Source organism: Caenorhabditis remanei, chromosome IV (assembly GCF_010183535.1).
Source record: "Caenorhabditis remanei strain PX506 chromosome IV, whole genome shotgun sequence".
Taxonomy (NCBI): Eukaryota; Metazoa; Nematoda; class Chromadorea; order Rhabditida; family Rhabditidae; genus Caenorhabditis; species Caenorhabditis remanei.
The window spans coordinates 18,209,349-18,227,883 of record NC_071331.1 but is presented as its reverse complement, the minus strand read 5'-3'; the positions used below and the strand labels follow the sequence as shown (position 1 = coordinate 18,227,883).

At 36.3% G+C, this 18,535-nt stretch overlaps 7 protein-coding genes across 7 annotated transcripts; 3 read left to right on the top strand and 4 right to left on the bottom strand.

Annotated features, from left to right (window-relative positions):
• Positions 1 to 1,004: 1,004 nt before the first annotated feature.
• GCK72_015055 (uncharacterized protein) lies at positions 1,005 to 2,232 on the top strand (the record flags this gene model as incomplete). Its single annotated transcript, XM_003088445.2, has 5 exons — positions 1,005 to 1,087; positions 1,167 to 1,247; positions 1,293 to 1,621; positions 1,797 to 2,050; positions 2,110 to 2,232. 5 exons carry the CDS (start codon positions 1,005 to 1,007, stop codon positions 2,230 to 2,232), a joined length of 870 nt encoding a protein of 289 aa, XP_003088493.2.
• Positions 2,233 to 3,029: 797 nt separating this feature from the next.
• Positions 3,030 to 4,078, top strand: GCK72_015054 (uncharacterized protein; the record flags this gene model as incomplete). Its single annotated transcript, XM_053730599.1, has 6 exons — positions 3,030 to 3,051; positions 3,099 to 3,246; positions 3,521 to 3,615; positions 3,664 to 3,723; positions 3,773 to 3,931; positions 3,987 to 4,078. The coding sequence occupies 6 exons, from the start codon at positions 3,030 to 3,032 to the stop codon at positions 4,076 to 4,078; spliced, it is 576 nt and encodes a 191-aa protein (XP_053585371.1).
• A 3,892-nt stretch (positions 4,079 to 7,970) lies between these two features.
• Positions 7,971 to 10,396, bottom strand: GCK72_015053 (uncharacterized protein; the record flags this gene model as incomplete). Its single annotated transcript, XM_053730598.1, has 4 exons — positions 7,971 to 8,240; positions 8,825 to 9,667; positions 9,712 to 9,897; positions 10,274 to 10,396. 4 exons carry the CDS (start codon positions 10,394 to 10,396, stop codon positions 7,971 to 7,973), a joined length of 1,422 nt encoding a protein of 473 aa, XP_053585370.1.
• Positions 10,397 to 11,977: 1,581 nt separating this feature from the next.
• GCK72_015052 (uncharacterized protein) lies at positions 11,978 to 13,401 on the top strand (the record flags this gene model as incomplete). The annotated part of the gene is made up of 5 exons (XM_053730597.1): positions 11,978 to 12,173; positions 12,222 to 12,537; positions 12,584 to 12,980; positions 13,024 to 13,113; positions 13,213 to 13,401. The coding sequence occupies 5 exons, from the start codon at positions 11,978 to 11,980 to the stop codon at positions 13,399 to 13,401; spliced, it is 1,188 nt and encodes a 395-aa protein (XP_053585369.1).
• Positions 13,402 to 13,839: 438 nt separating this feature from the next.
• GCK72_015051 (uncharacterized protein) lies at positions 13,840 to 14,813 on the bottom strand (the record flags this gene model as incomplete). The annotated part of the gene is made up of 3 exons (XM_053730596.1): positions 13,840 to 14,206; positions 14,254 to 14,569; positions 14,618 to 14,813. 3 exons carry the CDS (start codon positions 14,811 to 14,813, stop codon positions 13,840 to 13,842), a joined length of 879 nt encoding a protein of 292 aa, XP_053585368.1.
• A 206-nt stretch (positions 14,814 to 15,019) lies between these two features.
• GCK72_015050 (uncharacterized protein) lies at positions 15,020 to 16,089 on the bottom strand (the record flags this gene model as incomplete). Its single annotated transcript, XM_053730595.1, has 4 exons — positions 15,020 to 15,133; positions 15,178 to 15,324; positions 15,371 to 15,730; positions 16,015 to 16,089. 4 exons carry the CDS (start codon positions 16,087 to 16,089, stop codon positions 15,020 to 15,022), a joined length of 696 nt encoding a protein of 231 aa, XP_053585367.1.
• A 613-nt stretch (positions 16,090 to 16,702) lies between these two features.
• GCK72_015049 (uncharacterized protein) lies at positions 16,703 to 18,154 on the bottom strand (the record flags this gene model as incomplete). Its single annotated transcript, XM_053730594.1, has 5 exons — positions 16,703 to 16,885; positions 16,933 to 17,241; positions 17,294 to 17,806; positions 17,855 to 17,981; positions 18,027 to 18,154. The coding sequence occupies 5 exons, from the start codon at positions 18,152 to 18,154 to the stop codon at positions 16,703 to 16,705; spliced, it is 1,260 nt and encodes a 419-aa protein (XP_053585366.1).
• Positions 18,155 to 18,535: the final 381 nt, after the last annotated feature.

Here is an 18,535-nt window from a genome sequence, read left to right as displayed (position 1 = left end):
GACAACTTGATTAGGCATAACCCAAACAAAACAAAAATTTGGGATATGCCTAATCAAGTCCTAAATACCTGGTAGCAATTTGAAACGATTCCAAACTTGAGGTTTTCATCTGAAATCATTATGGAAACGTAAAAAACTCACAGAGACGAGAGAACGATGATAGTAAAACAAATGAAGAAGAATATAAAAGTTCTTTGGCTCCGAGAGCTGCTTCGTAGTCTCTTTTTAACGAGACGAACTTTTCCCAGTGAAAAGTTTATTGAAGAAAATTAAAGAGAATGAAGATAAACCAACGGCGGTGAACATATATACGAACGGTATTAGCATAATAAAAGGTATACAGAAAAATCTTTAAAAAATGATAACAAAAGCGCTCAAAAGGCTAGCTCTTTTGTTAGATATGTTTCATGATCTCACCAAAGATCTTACCGGTTGGGCACCACATTGGCACCAGATCGACACAAGTTGAGAAATCGCGCTCGCTACGCTGATTTTTTGCCAAGATTTTTCTTATTTATTTCGTTTATTTTTCAATGCTTCAGTCCTTCTATTTTATGTCACTTATTTCAAACAGAAGATTAAAAAATTTACACAGATCCGTTGATCAAACAGAGAAGACACTATGTACTTTTCTTTTGTTTTTCAGTTTTTGTCAAATTTCAGCTTAACAACAAATAAATTCAATAATATCATCAATCATCAACTACGCACTTCGGCTGTTCCACTTCTCGTCTCTGTTGTTAATTTCTGCATCTACTTTATATTATTAATTCTGATGGATGGGATCTATTTTTCCTCCATCGCAACTCCTAATAACCAGGAAATAGTGAATTTTTAGTGAAAAAAATAAATTGGACTAGAACGTCAAAAAAAAGTCGGGTTCACGTTTCTTTCAGTTATTTTTCGTAGTTTGCTGAAAAAATTAGAATTTAAAAAATTATACATAAAAATGAGACACGTGTCTTACTTGTTGTCCAAATTTCTAAGTTATTCTCCAAAAAGCCATGAGACTACGAAGCAGCTCTCGGAGCCATGGAACTTTTATATTCTTCTTAATTTGTTTTGCTATTATCGTTCTCTCGTCTCTGTGAGTTTTTTTTTACGTTTTCAGAATGATTTCTGCTTAAAATTTCAGATTTATTCAATAAATTTCTATCTTGTTTCAGAAAAGCAAAGATGTCAGACCAGATGATCATTGTGGTAACCCCCACCTACAAACGATTGACCAGAATAGCCGATATGATACGGTATTTCATAAAAATTATTCTGATCAATGAGAAGTTTTTTTCCAGAATGGCCAACACCTTATCTCATGTCAAAAATCTTCACTGGATAGTGATAGAAGACGGAAATAAGAAAATACCAGCAGTGGAAAATATACTGAAACGAACGAATCTACCGTACACATATTTTCCTTTTAAAACGATTGAAGGATATCCAAAAAGAGGATGGTATCAGAGGACGATGGCTCTGAAATTCATTCGATCCAATACTTCACAAATTCTGGGAAAGGAACACAAAGAAGGTGTCGTCTATTTCGGTGATGACGATAATTCATATGATATTCGATTGTTCACGGAATACATTAGGAATGTGAAGACGTTGGGGATATGGGCTGTTGGTGAGTCTTCATATTAATACGACACGCGTCTTACAACCGCGCTCTACCGAAACCGAAGAAGAAGAAATTGAGACCCCCCTCAGAGAAAAAGACATTTCTCAAAGGGATTTCGGTGCAGCGCAGTTGTAAGCTAAGCTAATAGCAATCCCCTGCTCTGTCATTCGTTTTTTTCCAGGTTTGGTCGGCGGCGGTTATGTGGAAGCTCCTAAAGTTGTCAACGGAACTGTTCCAGAATTCAATGTTGGATATCTCCCTTCTCGAACATTCGCTGTAGACATGGCCGGATTCGCTGTGAATCTGAGAGTCGTCATGAACTCAACTGCTGTGTTTGGATTGCATTGTAAAGAAAGATATGCTCCGGAAACATGTCTTTTGGAGGATATGGGATTAGAAAGGAAAGATATTGAACCATTTGGATGGGAGGGCGAGGTTGGTACATGAATACAGGAAACGAATTTCAGATTTGATCAGAAGTAAATTCTTTTCAGAAAGATCGAGAAATCCTAGTGTGGCATACCAAAACAAGCACTCCAAACATTCCGAAAGCCGAGAAAAACGCCACGAAACCTGCTCCACCACCTGAGACTTATGGCTATTTTGTTGAAGTATAATATCACTTTTCCATCATTTCAAAACGGGTGTCATCGTGTAATTCTTCCCTCTTCTAGACGCTTCCGGTTTTTCTTCTTGTTTTTAATATTCTTGCTTTCTCATTTTTCCCCTTTGGTTGTCTTTTAGTTTCTAAAAACGAAACTTTCGGTTAGTTCGTTGAAGTGTAGAAAATTTTTTCGAATCCGATTATTCAAATTTTCGATCATTTTCGATCAACGGGGTTTATCATGAATTGCCATCTACAGATGATTATTTTTAGTTGTTTTTTGATGTTTTTTGTTATCACCCAATTCTTTTTAATGAAGAACTATTTTTTTCAAGTAGCTGACACTCATGGTTCTGAAACTAGACATTCAGTACATTTTAAAACAAAAAATTTTGAAACGAACGGCTTTCAGAAGATGCTAGTGCAGGTCCTTGTGTGAACATCTGGATATATTTATATCTTATAGACATCCGGACTGACCGACGAACAGGCAGATTCCCCTTTCAAACAATTTCAAAAGTGGCTAACCATCTGGCTGTTTCCGCATTCTCGTCATCATCTTTCTCTACAAACATTATTTTTTGAATAAGTGCATTCAGTTAAACTGGACAGATTATCGTGTTGAGGGAGTGGAGAGGAAACCAATATGACATGTCGGTTACACACGGTTTTCGAGGATTAAAAAACAAAACTAAACCAAAAAAAACGAGTTTACACTGGAGAAAAGTGGGAGGGAGGTATAAAAGGAAGAGGTGGACCGGATATTTGGTTTTGAACTTTGCTAGTGGCTAGCAAGCTAATATTGTTGTTATGAATGTATTAATTTTATTGGGTGAGTTATTTTCAATTTCAGACGAGTGAGTCATAGAATTCTTTCAGTTTTCCTAATCCAAATTTGTCTCGCCCAATATGGAATGTATGGGGGATACGGTGGCTATGGAGGTGGCTACGGTGGTTATGGTGGTTACGGTGGTTACGGTATGCCATACGGCATGGGCGGTCCATTCATGGGGAATGGCATGTATGGGTGAGTCTGACTATCTCTTTGTTTTGTTGGATAGCTCTAAGACGTTTTGAAACCAAAAAGACATCGACTTTCCGGTTTCAAAACGTCGAGGAACAAGGGTGATGTGTTGCTTGGGACCTATGTTATAACATGCCAGACTTCCCGATGCACCACCTGATTTCCCCATTCCTCTTCCTCCCAATCCTTCACTTCCAAACCCAACAAAACCTCCAACGACTGAAAGTCAGCGTGACTGTCGTGGACTCCCTTCAATGAGATCCAGGAGTCTTTGCAGATACGGTAACCCCATGATGAATGGGATGGGCGGTATGTATGGAGCCGGTGGGTGCATGGATATGAATCCGCAGTGTTCGGTTTGGGCAAGTACTGGTGAGTTTTTGATGGGAGGGGGACATAATTTGAGTTGTGCATTTTCAGGTCAATGTGCATCGAATGCGATTGTAATGCGGCAGACTTGTGCGTTGTCTTGTGGAACTTGTGAGTTTTTTTAACCGTCTCGAAATCTGTGCTGCTAAACTTGTTTTAGGTGCCTCTGGTCTTGGCGGTCTCGGCGGTATTGGTAATCTCGGAACATCATCCATCTACTCCCCATATGGAGGTCTCGGCGGTCTGGGCGGTCTCGGAACCGGTGGATTAGACCAGTATCCACTGTCACAGTTCATCGGACGATCTATTTATGAAACTGGTAAGAGGAAACCGCGCTCCGTTTACAATCAAATCTTTCGAAGTTAAACTTACAGGACTTCTAAATCGACAGCCTTCCCCTCATTCGTCGAAAAACATTGGGATTATAACGAAAGCGAAAAGTGAGCAGTTACCTAGTCGGAGATAGTTGTGAAAACCTTATCGTGATAATACCTGTCTATTTATTTGCATTTTGATCTCTTGAAATATTATTTTATTAAAAACAGCCAAAATAAACGACATGATTATCCTTCATAAGCATGAATAAAAGTGGATGATCAGCAAGAAACTTGATTTTCGGAGAATGGCATAGAAATACATTGAAGTTTCTATCAAATTCATCTGTTCTCAAATGTTTCATATCTCGGGACGTCTGGATGAATTTAGGGAATTTCGAACTTGCAAAATTCTACTTTTCTCGCCGTGAATTAAACTTTGGAACCTCATTCGATTCTTTTTTAGATAAATTTTCATAAAAGTCATTTGAATCCGATTGAATTTACGATACTCTCCAAGTCAATTGAGGTAAATCTGAAATTAACAATGTTTCCGAAATCAGAAATCAAATGTTTTTTACATCAGCATATCTATTTCTTTTCGGCATCTTGTGATAACTCTGTTCTGATCTTCATTTTTCGATTGAATTTCTAATTCATCCAATCGGGTTTCATAACTGTCTAATCTTCATGGATACTGAGCAGTGCACTATCTACAATAGACTTTTGAAGAGACTTGACTATTTCAGATTCAATAAATTCGCCCAGAACAGAAAAATCTTTGTTTTCTATTCGTTCTTCAAACAAAATTGATCTATACTTAGAGACCGCAACATTATTTTCAAACTCATTTTTTCATTAAAACTTCCATTCTGGCCTGTTCTTCAGATCAATGGAAGTACATTCCCAAATTCTTTTCCGAAAATATTCACTCTCGCCGAAGTTACAGGACCTTTTAGTTAGCCATGGTTTCTACTGAATTCTCTTGGGGAATTCTTTTGTTTTCCTGACCACGCAAAAAATATTTTCTGTTTTCACGTTCAATCCGTCAAATTTTTGCAAAAATTGGGAAAGTCCGAACCAGAAACCATTTGAATAAAACCACCGCGGGTTATCCACTGAACTAAATGAGCACAAATGTGACGCTGATAATAGGAAAATATATTATTGACGTGATTTTTTGAAATTCAAGATAATTTTTTGAAAGATTTTTAGCATATTTCGAGATAAAACATCAAATATCTAAAATTCGACAGCACGAAATTTTTTGTTTTCAAGGGCATAGAGATCGAAATTTTGCGTAGAATCTGAATCCGTCAAAAAACGATGCGTGTTTGACCTCCTTTAACCTGAACTATCAGGAAAACTAGTTTTCTTTTTGAGCCTGTTGTCTTTCGACACTGAAAAAATCACATTTTACGAATCAGTGAGCTTCCAAAATTTGGCCCCAGGTACCTGAAGAGATGTCCAAAAAGAATATGTCAGAAAATATATATGTTTTCACAGAAAGTTTTTTGATGTGATGCCTCGCAGTTCAGATGGCTCCCAAAAAAATTCGACAGCACGAAAAACGAATTTTCTTTCAAAACCTATTAGAGTATGCTCAGAACTATTAGAAACTGACAAAAAATGATGCGTGTTCGACCTAGAACATCCTAAACGTGACATTTTTCTGAAAAAAGCAAAACGTTTTTTCAGTTTTCTGAGAAAACTAAAAATTTGGGTGAAACGAAAGTGTGTTCATTGAATTCTACGTACTCGATTACATAGGGGTAAAAAGTTTTCATTCTGTTTTAGCATTCTGGGCTCTCAGGGCAGACCGTCAAACATTCTGATAATCTCCCCATAAAGCCCAAGAGAAGAAAATGAAAAACTCCGCCCACGTTCAATGCGGTCCCTATCTATAGTGTCTTTCTTTTCTGGTTTTCTATGAAGTAATTTTTGACTGTCCTCTCTCCATTTTTCTCATCAAAAAGATTTGAAATATTTTGAAAAATAATGTATTTATAGTCTTTTTAAAGTCGAAAAGTCGTTCTTTTGAAATGTGAAAAAGTCTTTCTGATTTCTCGGCACAGGAGTTGTTTTTCGATGCGGTTTTTTGTGTTTGGTAGACCTACTTAAGTATTTGTTACAGTTTCAAAGTTTTACTTCTCGCTTCTTTTCTCGCCGAGAACGGGGCTTTGATTTACACCCCATTTTTTGCGTTTTTGAGACGTCATTTTGTTTTCAATCGTTTCTGGTCTAAAACTTTAGTCATTCAAAAGGAAGTTGTTGATGTATGGTTACAAAGGCCTCCTTGTTTCAACTCAAGCACATTTTGATTCAAAAGATCAGAAACAATAAACTTGGATCTGGCTATAAAAGTTCTTCTCTTTCAGCAGTCAGAGCTAGATTTGAAGTTATTGTAGGGAATCGTAGAATCGGGTCTGTATCAAACTACCCGTAGGTTAACAATTACATTAAGGGTGACTCATGTAACTGTTGTTCGTGGATAGAAATCATTTATCGGAGTGAGAAAAATTTGTCGTTACATACCACACGTTTTGAAGCAAAATGAGATGGCACATCACAAAGACCTGACTGAGTTGGTTCTTAGGACTTTTCCACTATACACACGTATGGGCAGGCAATTTGTTTATTAGAAATAAGTAGTGGAGTTGTTACTATAACAATATGAGGAAAGTGCGATGTGTGGACTAAGATTTGCGCGCTCTGGATGTTCACAAACCTAAAAAAGTGGTTTTTTGAATCTTGGACTCAGTACTCTGGGTGGAGTGGTGGGAACTTCTGAACAAGAACAGAGAAGTAACATCAAATATTCATTTTATTTCGATAAACTTAAAAGCCTGTGACTTCAGGACGGGAAGTTATAACGCAAAGACATTTTCGGTATGACAACACTTTTTCAAGTGTTGCAAAAGTAGCCCTTAACAAACTGTTGTCATTTGGCTGGACAATTTTTTTTTATTCATCGTATTGATTCAATCGTCTTTTCTTCAATTATAATACAAGCATTTAGCTTGACTCCAACGACATTTAAATAGGAAAGAATCCGATTAAAAAGGCAATATCAAAAAGAAGCAGGTTTCCTTTTCAAATGATCTCGAATGGATGGTCTAAGCAGAGAGAATCAGTAAACAACCAAAATCTTGTCTGAAAACCATCAATGCTGATAAACAATATTTTGAATTCTAGAAATCTTTCTGGATTTGGAAAAAAAATGGAAGCAAAGTTTTATCGAAAAATTGCAGAAAATTATGAATCAACCTAATACAAACACAAACATTCACTCCAGTTCTGACAAGCGAAGAGTGTCAAAGCAATGATATGACTCGGTCAGTTGAGAAGCAACAACGTATCGAATAAGTGCAAATGGTAGCCAATGAACATATGAAAAAAGTAGAGAGAACGGGTTTTTGATATACGCAAAATGAGGACAGATATTTCAAAGTTATTGAAAAAGTCGGGTGTTTTCAGTTGATTTTTCAACGAAAGATAACTCGAAAATCATCCAACACAAAAACAAAAACAAAAAAAATTTTGTGGGTTCATAACACGGTTTCGAACAAAACTGAGTGACCGTTTTTTTTTCGAGATTTGCCCTGGTTCTCGAGAAAATGGATGACCACTTCATTCCCATTCAAAAACTCCCTCACGTGTGAATTTTTAGTGATTTTTCATTTTTCGTGGCATTCCACGTTTGATGACGTAATCTGCCCCTAAAATAATCCTAGGAGACCGTGAACAGTGATGAAAAATGCAAGTTCAACAATTCATTTACGAAAGTATTACACATTCGGTCATTGGTAAGGTCGAGATCTATCGTTGAGAATCACGGTAAGAGATCACATTGTGTTGGAAAGAAGGAAAAAATAGGAAAAAGACAACTTTGCAAAACAAAATAGTCTTTTATCATGTGAGGTGAAGAGAGTGATATTGTATGATAAATAAGACAAATATTTTTGAGGTGCTGGAAGAGATTCGTGAAAAGCATTGGAGGAAGAGATTGTGGAAAGGGAAGTGTTGGCATTGACGGCAGGATTCTCACATGGTCTCCTCATCCTTCTCGTAAATTGCAATCAAGATATCGTTCACAACCGAAGTGACACTGAAATCAGTTGCTTCTTTTCGTCCACTATTCATCTTCCACCAGCGACCATTTTTCCAGACAAATGCTAGCGCGTGTCCATTATCTCCTTCAACCGTTTTTGTGCAGAACGATTTCAGCTTGTAGACCGCAGTATCCATCTTATCTGTTGCCAGAAGAAGAGGATATGGCGCCAACTGATCCAATAACACTTTGAAGTGGATCGCCTAAAAACTATTGCATTTAACAAAAAGATAAATGTTTTCTGACAAGGGAAGTCTTTGGAGACGCGGCTTTCAAATGATCTATAAATTTGGTCATAGGTATTTTCGACTACTAGGAGTTCATTTCTGCAGTCAAAACCTGCTGAATATCTGTGCGAGCCGAGTTATGAGCTCTCAAATTTTTTATATGATTAGGCATTTTCACATGGAATTCCAAATCGGCAAATAATATAAGCAAGATGGTCTTATTTTTCGAACGAGCACAGGTAAAGCGCTGGGGACCACGAATGGAACCGCGCGGTGGCGTACATACTGCCGATTTGGAATTCTATGTGAAAAAGCTTAACAATATTAAAAGTTTGAGAGCTCGTAACTCGTCTTGCAGAGACATTTAGTCAGTTTTGACTGCAGAAATGGACTCACCGTAGTTGAATGTACTTCTAACCAAATTTATAGATCGTTTGAAAGCGGCATCTCCAAAGACTTCTCTTGAGAGTTGTTTTTGTGCATATTTTACAACTTCAGAACTCACCAGTTTTTTGGAGCTCCGAAAATATCTCATACTCAAGGACATAAACTCCTTCTACCTCCTCGAATCCATCCTTTGTTTCAAGCATGATTGATGAGATGGGCTCATCGTTCAGAATTTGAGTGAATGAGAAGAGCTCCGTGATCTCAGGAACATTTTTGAGAATGTATTTCATTAGTATACTGGTAAATCCTCCTCGTTTATACTCGATATCCATTCCATAGTTCTTTCCTTCCAAAAACTCAAAAAGGACACCAGTGTGAATCGCGTGCTCTGGATTTTGGTAGGACGCTTCGACTGCACATGATAAAATTTGCAGAACAGATAAGCCACCAAGACGAACAGAACGATAGTAATCTCGCAGAAGCTTCGCAATCACGTCATCACAATTTACCGTTTCGAGGGTTGTAACTAGGAAACAAGTGCCACTATAATAGGAGAATGTTCCACAATGCTCCGTTTTTGGAGACGAGGTGTCCCGAAGCCTCTTGATAATCCAGTCTACCATGCTTCTTTTGCGTTCAATATTCTTAAGAAGTTCGGAAAGATGGCAGGGTGACAGCTCAATAGCCAAGTTTTTGCTCATTCTTGCTCTTTTCAAATGATTCTTTACTTTTCTGAACAATCCATTAGTGATCATGGATTCCGTCCCTTTATTGCTCGTTGCGAAATAATGAAGAATATTATCGACAATCGAAACGATCTCGGTGCTTTCCGCCATTTCCAGAATGCTGAGAGTCCGTTGAACATAAAACTCCGCTCTTCTTCCTCTGAAAACACTTTCGCTGTTGTCCGAATGACTCCATTGTTCAGCAATGTCTCTACAGACATAAAAGGCATCGGTTTTCAGTGCAACTTCTTTTGTCTCCCCCAAGACTTGCAGAACAAACGTCCAAATTCTCTGAAAAGAAATGCATACAAACATTCTAGAAGAGAATAACTCACTGAATAGCTAAAAATTTCATTCCAAAAAAAGAGATGTTTCTTGTAACTGTCGATGTAAGGCTTCAAAATGAAGCAGAATCCGATCAGATCTTCTTGTTGGTGATGATCTTCTATTACTTCATTGTATAGGGAGTTGAACTTCTTCAGAAATTCAGAAATTTTCCCCTTCTCTGTCTCGGGAAGTTCCTGAAAAATATATCAGTAAGCTAAAAATATATCAGTAAAATCTTAATTTCACGAGAATAGCAAACTTTTCAGTCAGACTGAAATTCAAGTCGTCTTCTGATGTTTCGAAAAACTGTGGAAAGCGGGCAAGAACTTCCGGTAAATTTTGAAGTCATTTCAGATTGGCTTTTAGTGAGAATATTGCTCAGAACTTCACGAATATTTGACTTCCTTGGGTAAAAAAAATAATTTTTCAAATTTGACCTGCCTTATATGTAAAAACAGACAATTTTCGCAAATTAAAAGAATGAAACTTGAGAGACTAAAAAATCAAATCTATGTAGCAAAGTGTACTCTTTGAAAACCTCTCTAGTTGCAAGTCACATTTCTAAGTTACCTCTTGATCTTTGTCGATTAGTGATGAGGGGTACTCTTCAGAAGAATCCTTTTTGGCTGGTAGTTCCGGTGCATCTGGTGATGTAACACGCAGAGGTGAAAGAGAGTCGGGTGATCCAGACATTTCTGAAATCGATTATTTCATGAGAAGTCAGTGTTCTGCCTTGTAGGAAGCGCACCGTAAGATGAGTTAGCAGTTGGGATGGTAGCTTGGCAGCAGTTGTGGGGGCTTCAGTGAAGCAAGAGTGAAGTTCTTCTGTCGATTTCTCCTCCTTATATGCACATAAGATGTGGGGCAGATGGTTATCGAGAGGTTATCAACATCAAATCATACAATAAAAAAAACAAATAAACTGAAGTAAACGACAAAAAAATGAAATGAATGAAGAAGTGAAAAACACTGGAATGAACCACTGAGGTTCTAGAAATTTTCGGATGTTCCAACGAACCAACTAAAATCGCGGCTTTCAAATTGGTTAGAAAGGTTCAGTTGTCTTAGTTTTATCAAAAAACTGAAGATCACTAATAACCTAGAAAGTTTGACGTCTGAATCAAAAATCATTTTATTTTCCAATCATCTGATCCCTAAACATTGTCAATATTAATGGGAAAATCCTGCTGAACAATTCCAACCATTCTGAATTCTAGAAAAACAATAAGGTGTTAAATTATCCATGATCGTTCTTCGAGAAAATCCAGATGATTTTTTGAAAAACTGAAATTCAACGACTTGACAACTCGGTATACTTCTTCAACTTTCTGCAGCAGGTCTGCCGACTTTCAGCAGCATCTTTGCCGACAGTATGCAAAAACCATCTACAGAAAGTCGCCAGAGATGCTGCAGAAAGTCGGCAGACATTCTGCAGAAAGTGGAGCCAATCATATTGAACCCTTTCATTGAACCATCACAACATTACAAAACAACGAAGTTAAAAACAATTAAATTAAATTAAAAAGAGAAGCAATCGAAAAACGGAGTATACGAGTCATGAGAGTGATTTCATCTATGAATATTCGACGGACACATTAACCGGAAACTGTAGAAGTGCTTGAGAGACTGACCTTTAAGCAAACCTGAAAATATTTTTGTTTTAGATACGTTTTAAAAATCAGTAATGTGGAGGGTGCCACCAATTTGAAAGCGAAGCGTGTCTGCGTTGCGTGCCACTGGCTTTTTTCATGAGAAATCAGGATCGGGGAAGACTTATATAAGGATGTATCAAAAAAGTATTTGGAAAAACCCCACGTTTTGTACACAAAGTTCAATTTGAGGTGAGAAGAGTGGAATTATAAACTTCTTTTTTTCCCGGTTTTCCGCTAGACGTTCAAAAATACCAAAAATTTGAAGATGGTTTCAATAGAGACTGCACTGGGGTAGTGGATCTTGGATTTAAGTATATGAGTGATATATGTCATGGTCCGAAACTCGAGTTTCTAGCTGACCATTTTCATGCATGTAAAATATACTCATGTTGTGTATTTTAGTTGTTATCAATAAATGAGTTTTGAATTTGAATTTATTTCCAAAGATTTTTGCTTGTATACACATTTTGGTTAGGTTGAACAGGAATGTATTGTATACATAGTGGGAAAGTTAACCCCCCGCCGATGACCGTTCCGTAAAGTTTCTGTCTTTCTGTTTCTCTCTTCTTTTCTTCTTCTCCCTTCTTCTTCCAACTAACTATTGTACGTATCGATTTTATTTATGGAAAGTAACGCAGTTTCACCTTCTATTTTGAAAGAAATTCTTGAATCGGAAGAGTTCAAAGCACTTCTAAAATCTGTCGTGGACTCTGCATTGCTCAATGTTTACAAAAGACTAGATAATGTTGAGTCCAGATTGGAAAAGTTGGAAAACCAACGAAAAAATGAAGAAGATAGTGAATGTAAGCAAGAAAAAGGTACACGTCAATTTGTGGATTCATGTTTTTTGAAATATATTTTCTCAGAAATTCCTCCAAAAACTCCGAGAATGCAATTGGAAATCAGTCTTGCAATGAAACTGCTCCCAAATCAAAAAACGTTTGAAGCATTTGTTCTCTCGCCTGTCTCTATCATACTAGGAATCCATCCATTTTTCCAAAACGCGAATCCGGAAACTCGTTTGAGAATAGCTGAATCTTTTTTGTTGGAAAGAGCTACAGATGAAGAAATGACTGAATATTTTATCGATCTTTTGAGTGTTATTAAAGCGACTAGACTCCGTTACAACATGTATTCCCATGGATGCGATTTTTGTGAACCAAATCCAAATGTCTATTGGAGGTGAGTAGGTTAAGTGAGTTTTTTTTGATGTTTCATGTTCTTTCAGATTCGGATTACATGGATTAGACGAGAAAGTAGTCAACGATTTCTTATCAACAGAACTGAAATTCATCGAGTTTGAACCTGAAGACAAGATTATCAATTCCATTACATATAGTCAATTATTTGATGAAATATTTCATACATTTTCCCAGTCGAAACGAGATTTTTATAGCACAAAAGACTCTCCCCAAATGAGAGGTTTTATACAATTTACTGATGCTCAGCATAATTTCTCCGAGAACGATACATTTCAAATGGTAGAAATCAAGATGAGGGTACACGTTTCATTGCACATTTTCTTACCCAAAACTCGATTTGGACTGGAACATGCTCTGAACAATCTTGGAGATGGAGAGCAGCTTTATCATTTGATCAGCACTGCCAAGGACAAATATGTTAATGTAAAAACATGTTCATAGCTCCTGTAAAACTATATATTTTCAGATTCGCCTCCCTCGATTCACTATCAATACGGAAACTGATTTGGGCAGTTTGGTGAAGTCAATTGAATTTGACAGAGAATTATATGACATTGTATCGAAAAACTATTCTGAAAAAACTCCAACTTTTGTACACAAAGCTAAATTTGAGGCGAGTGAGAGCGGAATATTGGTATTAAATACAGTTTTATAGCTGACCTTCGTGAACAACAATGAACTGGGAGACATCGACGATAAGGATTATGATGGACTTGTGGACTATCCGTATGATATTATTGATCGTTTTTATTCTGGCCCGAAACTCGAGTTTCTAGCTGATCATCCATTTTTATTTATGCTTGTGAAGGATACTCATGTCGTGTATTTTGGTTGTTATCAATGAATCAATTTGTATTTCCAGATAATAAAGTTGTTATCAATAAATCTTAATGAGCATTTTTGAAAAAAGTTGCAAGTATATGGACCAAAAGTCAGGTCGTACAGAACCTCTAACTAGCTGCAGAAAGTAGAACGAGTTTACCGATCAAAAAATTCTGAATACTGAGGATCACTATGAGCAGTACCGATGATCCGGGAGATTCATATGAAACCATTAAGCTATTTGTGTGAAAAAAAAAGGATTTCTGTAAAACTTCTATTTACTCCCAAGTTCAAAGCGGTGTATCTTGGCACCTATTTTACAAGTTTTATGGTATGCAGCCACAGAATTACCATAAAGAATGTGGACTGATTCTTCGTGTAAAGCTCATTGCAGCTTATTAAGCAAGGAAGTGTATTTTATTGCAGCTTATTAAGCAAGGAAGTGTATTTTTTTTTTTTTTTAATGATAAAGCTGCTCTCCATCTCCAAGATTGTTCAGAGCATGTTCCAGTCCAAATCGAGTTTTGGGTAAGAAAATGTGCAATGAAACGTGTACCCTCATCTTGATTTCTACCATTTGAAATGTATCGTTCTCGGAGAAATTATGCTGAGCATCAGTAAATTGTATAAAACCTCTCATTTGGGGAGAGTCTTTTGTGCTATAAAAATCTCGTTTCGACTGGGAAAATGTGTGAAATATTTCATCAAATAATTGACTATAGGTAATGGAATTGACAATCTTATCTTCAGGTTCAAACTCGATGAATTTCAGTTTTGTTGATAAAAAATCGTTGACTACTTTCTCGTCTAATCCATGTAATCCGAATCTGAAACAACATAAAACATTTAAAAAAAACTCAATTAACCTACTCACCTCCAATAGACATTTGGATTTGGTTCACAAAAATGACGTCCATGGGAATACATGTTGTAACGAAGTCTAGTCGCTTTAATAACACTCAAAAGATCGATAAAATATTCATTCATTTCTTCATCTGTAGCTCCTTCCAGCAAAAAAGATTCAGCTATTCTCAAACGAGTTTCCAGATTCGCGTTTTGAAAAAATGGATGGATTCCTAGAATGATAGAGAGAGGCGAGAGAACAAATGCTTCAAACGTTTTTTGATTTGGGAGCAGTTTCATTGCAAGACTGATTTCCAATTGCATTCTCGGAGTTTTTGGAAGAATTTCTGAGAAAATATATTTCAAAAAACATGAATCCACAAATTTATGTGTACCTTTTTCTTGCTTACATTCACTCTCTTCTTCATTTTTTTGTTGATTTTCCAACTTTTTCAATCTGGACTCAACATTATCTAGCCTTTCATGAACATTGAGCAATGCAGAGTCCACGACAGACTTTAGAAGTGCTTTGAACTCTTCCGATTCAAGAATTTCTTTCAAAATAGAAGGTGAAACTGCGTTACTTTCCATAAATAAAATCGATACGTACAATAGTTAGTTGGAAGAAGAAGGGAGAAGAAGAAAAGAAGAGAGAAACAGAAAGACAGAAACTTTACGGAACGGTCATCGGCGGGGGTTAACTTTCCCACTATGTATACAATACATTCCTGTTCAACCTAACCGAAATGTGTATACAAGCAAAAATCTTTGGAAATAAATTCAAATTCAAAACTCATTCATTGATAACAACCAAAAAACACAACATGAGTATCTTTAAATCCAAGATCCACTACCCCATTGCAGTCTCTATTGGAACCATCCTCAAATTTTTCGTATCTTTGAACGTCTAGCTGAAAATCGGGAATATTAAAGTTTATAACTCCACTATTCTCACCTCAAATTGAGCTTTGTGCACAAAACGTACGGTTTTTCTGAATACTGTTTTTGATACATCCTGATATAAATCTTTCTCGATCCCGATTGAATTTATAAAGCTTCCCAAGTCGGCTTCTGTATCAATTTTAAATCGAGGAACACGAATCTGAAAATACATTTTTTTTCCGAGTTTCAAAACATAACGTTTTTACATCAACATATTTCTCCTTGGCAGTGTTAATCAAATGATAAAGTTGTTGCCCGTCTCCAAGATTCTTCAAAGCATTTTGCAAACCGAATCGAATTTTTGGGAGGAAAACATAAAATGAAACGAATGTTCTCATCTTGTATTCTACCATTTGAAATGTTTCGTTTTCCGCGTATTTATGTTTATGTTGATTCCATTCCATGAATAGAATAGTTCGAGCAGAGTATTCAGAAAAATTAAAAGTTCGTTCTCGAAAAATTGGATCATGAATAACGTCGTCCAATAATGGATTGTAAGGAATTGAGTTAATGATCATATCTTCTTTTCCCTCTGATTTGAATTCGATGAATTGTAGTTTCCTTGTCTGGAAATCATTGATTGTTCTTTCGTCCAATACGTGAATTCCAAACCTGAACAGAACATATATCTCAAGAACCACTAGCTCAACTAATTTACCTCCAATAATATGGATTTAATGCACATGAAAAATAATAATCAGGAATGTAAGGGCCACAGAGTCTAGAAGCTTTAATGACACTCAAAAGATCGATAAAATATTCAGATGTATCTTCATCTGTAGCTCCTTTTTTGGAGGAATTTCTGAGAAAATATATTTCAAAAAACATGAATCCACAAATTGACGCGTACCTTTTTGTTGCTTACATTCACTCTCTTCTTCATTGTTTCGTTGATTTTCCAACTTTTCCAATTTGGACTCAACATTGTCTAGCTTTTTGTGAACATTGAGCAAGGCAGAGTCCACGACAGACTTTAAAAGTATTTTGAACTCTTCAGATTCAAGAATTTCTATCAAACTAAAAGGTGAAACTGCTTTACTTTCCATTAATAAAATCAATAAGTACAGTAGGAAGAAGAAGAAGAGAAAAAGGGGACGGGGAGACAGAAACTTTACGGAACGGTCATCACCGAGGGGTTAACTTTCCTACTATGCATACAATAAGTTCCTGTTCAGCTAAAGGAGCAACTTTTTTGCTCAAAAAATGAGAGAGAGGTATGCATAAATGGAGGATAAATGGCCGATTCAAGCTGTGTGCTATCATTTAGCACTACCAAAATTGATACTTTGTTATTTTTTTCTGTAATGCCGCATTATGTTTCAGAAATTTATTGGAAATGATGGGGATTAAACATATAAACCCAGACAAGTAACGTCATAATATATTTTGGATTTCAGTCATTGATAACTCAGAATCTTATAGTAAATTTGTTTTGCTTACAAAACAAACTTTTAACCAATGACCATATTCAACACATATTCGTATTTTACAGTATTCGCTTTGTTTTCTGAGTTATTACTTTTCAAAACTAAGGTAGATCATTTTCGTTCGTAGAGCAAATTTCCTATTATCGCTATAGGGAATATAAGAGTGATAGCGATAAAGATGCAGAGAAAAACCATGACACCGTCGATATCTTGAATGAGGCATTCGTCACAGCATTCCGGGCATTCAGCACAGCAGTCATTCGAGTAAAGTACCTTGCAATCCTTGAAGTCAAACTGGAAACAATTTCAATTGTTGCTAGTTTAGTATTTAGAAAACAAACCATTTTGTAAATCCACGATTTAAGATGATAGTCATAAGTGAGCTTAGAACAAGTTTCAGCGTGTTCCAGAGTCCTCCCTTTGACTTTTGGAACTACTTTCGTCTCTGCGTAGACTCGAATCGTGTGAGCACAGGTTTTCATGACATTTCCATGATTTTGACGGAAATGAAATTGAATTTTTCCAATTGAAGAATGATTTTGATTGAATGGAATTGGGCAGAATTGTTCTTGTTTGTTGTCTCCAGTTGCTCTATATTCACAGTTCGAGACAAGTGGTTCTAGATTGTCACAGTAGTAATCGAGACAAGCCTGAATGAATTGAAATGAATTGAATACTCTCCCAGATAATGAATAAACTCACAAGGACATCATATCTGCTCGGGGCACCATCTGGAACCATTCCTGACCATTTCGAGTGTTGATAAGACACTGAAATTGGTCTGATATACTTTGCCAAATCAATAGTCAAAATCGGATTCTCCTCATTTGAACACCATGCTTTATCTGATGGTGGATCAGATCTATCAATCAATACATAGTCACTTTGATCTCTTCCAAAAAATGGATTATTGTCAGAACTGGATGATCGACTGGAATCAACTGATGCTCCGAGAACAAGACTTGCTGCATTTATTTGAAATACTGAATTATTCGGAGAAGAATTCATTTCATTTTGGATGACTTGTTTCGGATCTTCTTTTGATTTCTGATTTCTTTCAATCGATGGATTCTTGATATCTTTCATCACTTCTTCTACAAATTCTTTTATTTTCTTATTTCCTCCATTCAGATTCATAGTGTCGGTTGGTTTGGAAGCTTTATTAGATTCAATATCTAGTTTGAAGTTTCGGAATTCCGATTGAATACTTGAAATCTGAAAGCAACTCAATCATAAATCTGTTTCTGTTTGATATTCCATTACCAATTCAAGAGTTTTATCGTTCTGAGATGAAATATGGTATTGTTTCCATAGAATCAAAACGAGACAAATCGAGAACAACAATTCCATAATCATATAATGACGAAGTCTATTTCTGATCCATTCATACCTGAATATTCTTTGTTTTTCAAATTTAAAATGATTCCAGACTTACCATATTTCCTTTTTTGTTCCCGATTCTTCAATTTGAAATCTATCTTTCTGAAGTTTGAATGTGGCATTTGAAGATACTTCTGAACCATATGCTGACTCGCAATCTCTTCCAAATGATGTTTGATCCATTTTATTTGATATTTTCAGCAGTTAAAATTCATTAGCAACCTAAATGAACAAAATGAAATTTACTTGGCTCAGCCAATGTCAAAGAATTAGCTTAGCTACCAGAAAATCGATCAGAGAAAGAGGTGTCCACTTCACCCGCTGTTTGCTAGGGGGGACCATTTGAATCTCACCATTATTAATAGAGCGTATTTGCATACTCCTTCGTATCTCTTCTATTGATGTATTCTTTCTGTTCAACAAGCTCCTGATTTCGTTAGAATCAGAACTTATTCTTCTGATTCATTTTCTTTTTCAGCCTCTCTTAATGAAAATAGACCGTAATTGAACTTTTTAAATTCTCAGTATCAAAATAGACAATAAACCAAAAGAACAAGCCAATCT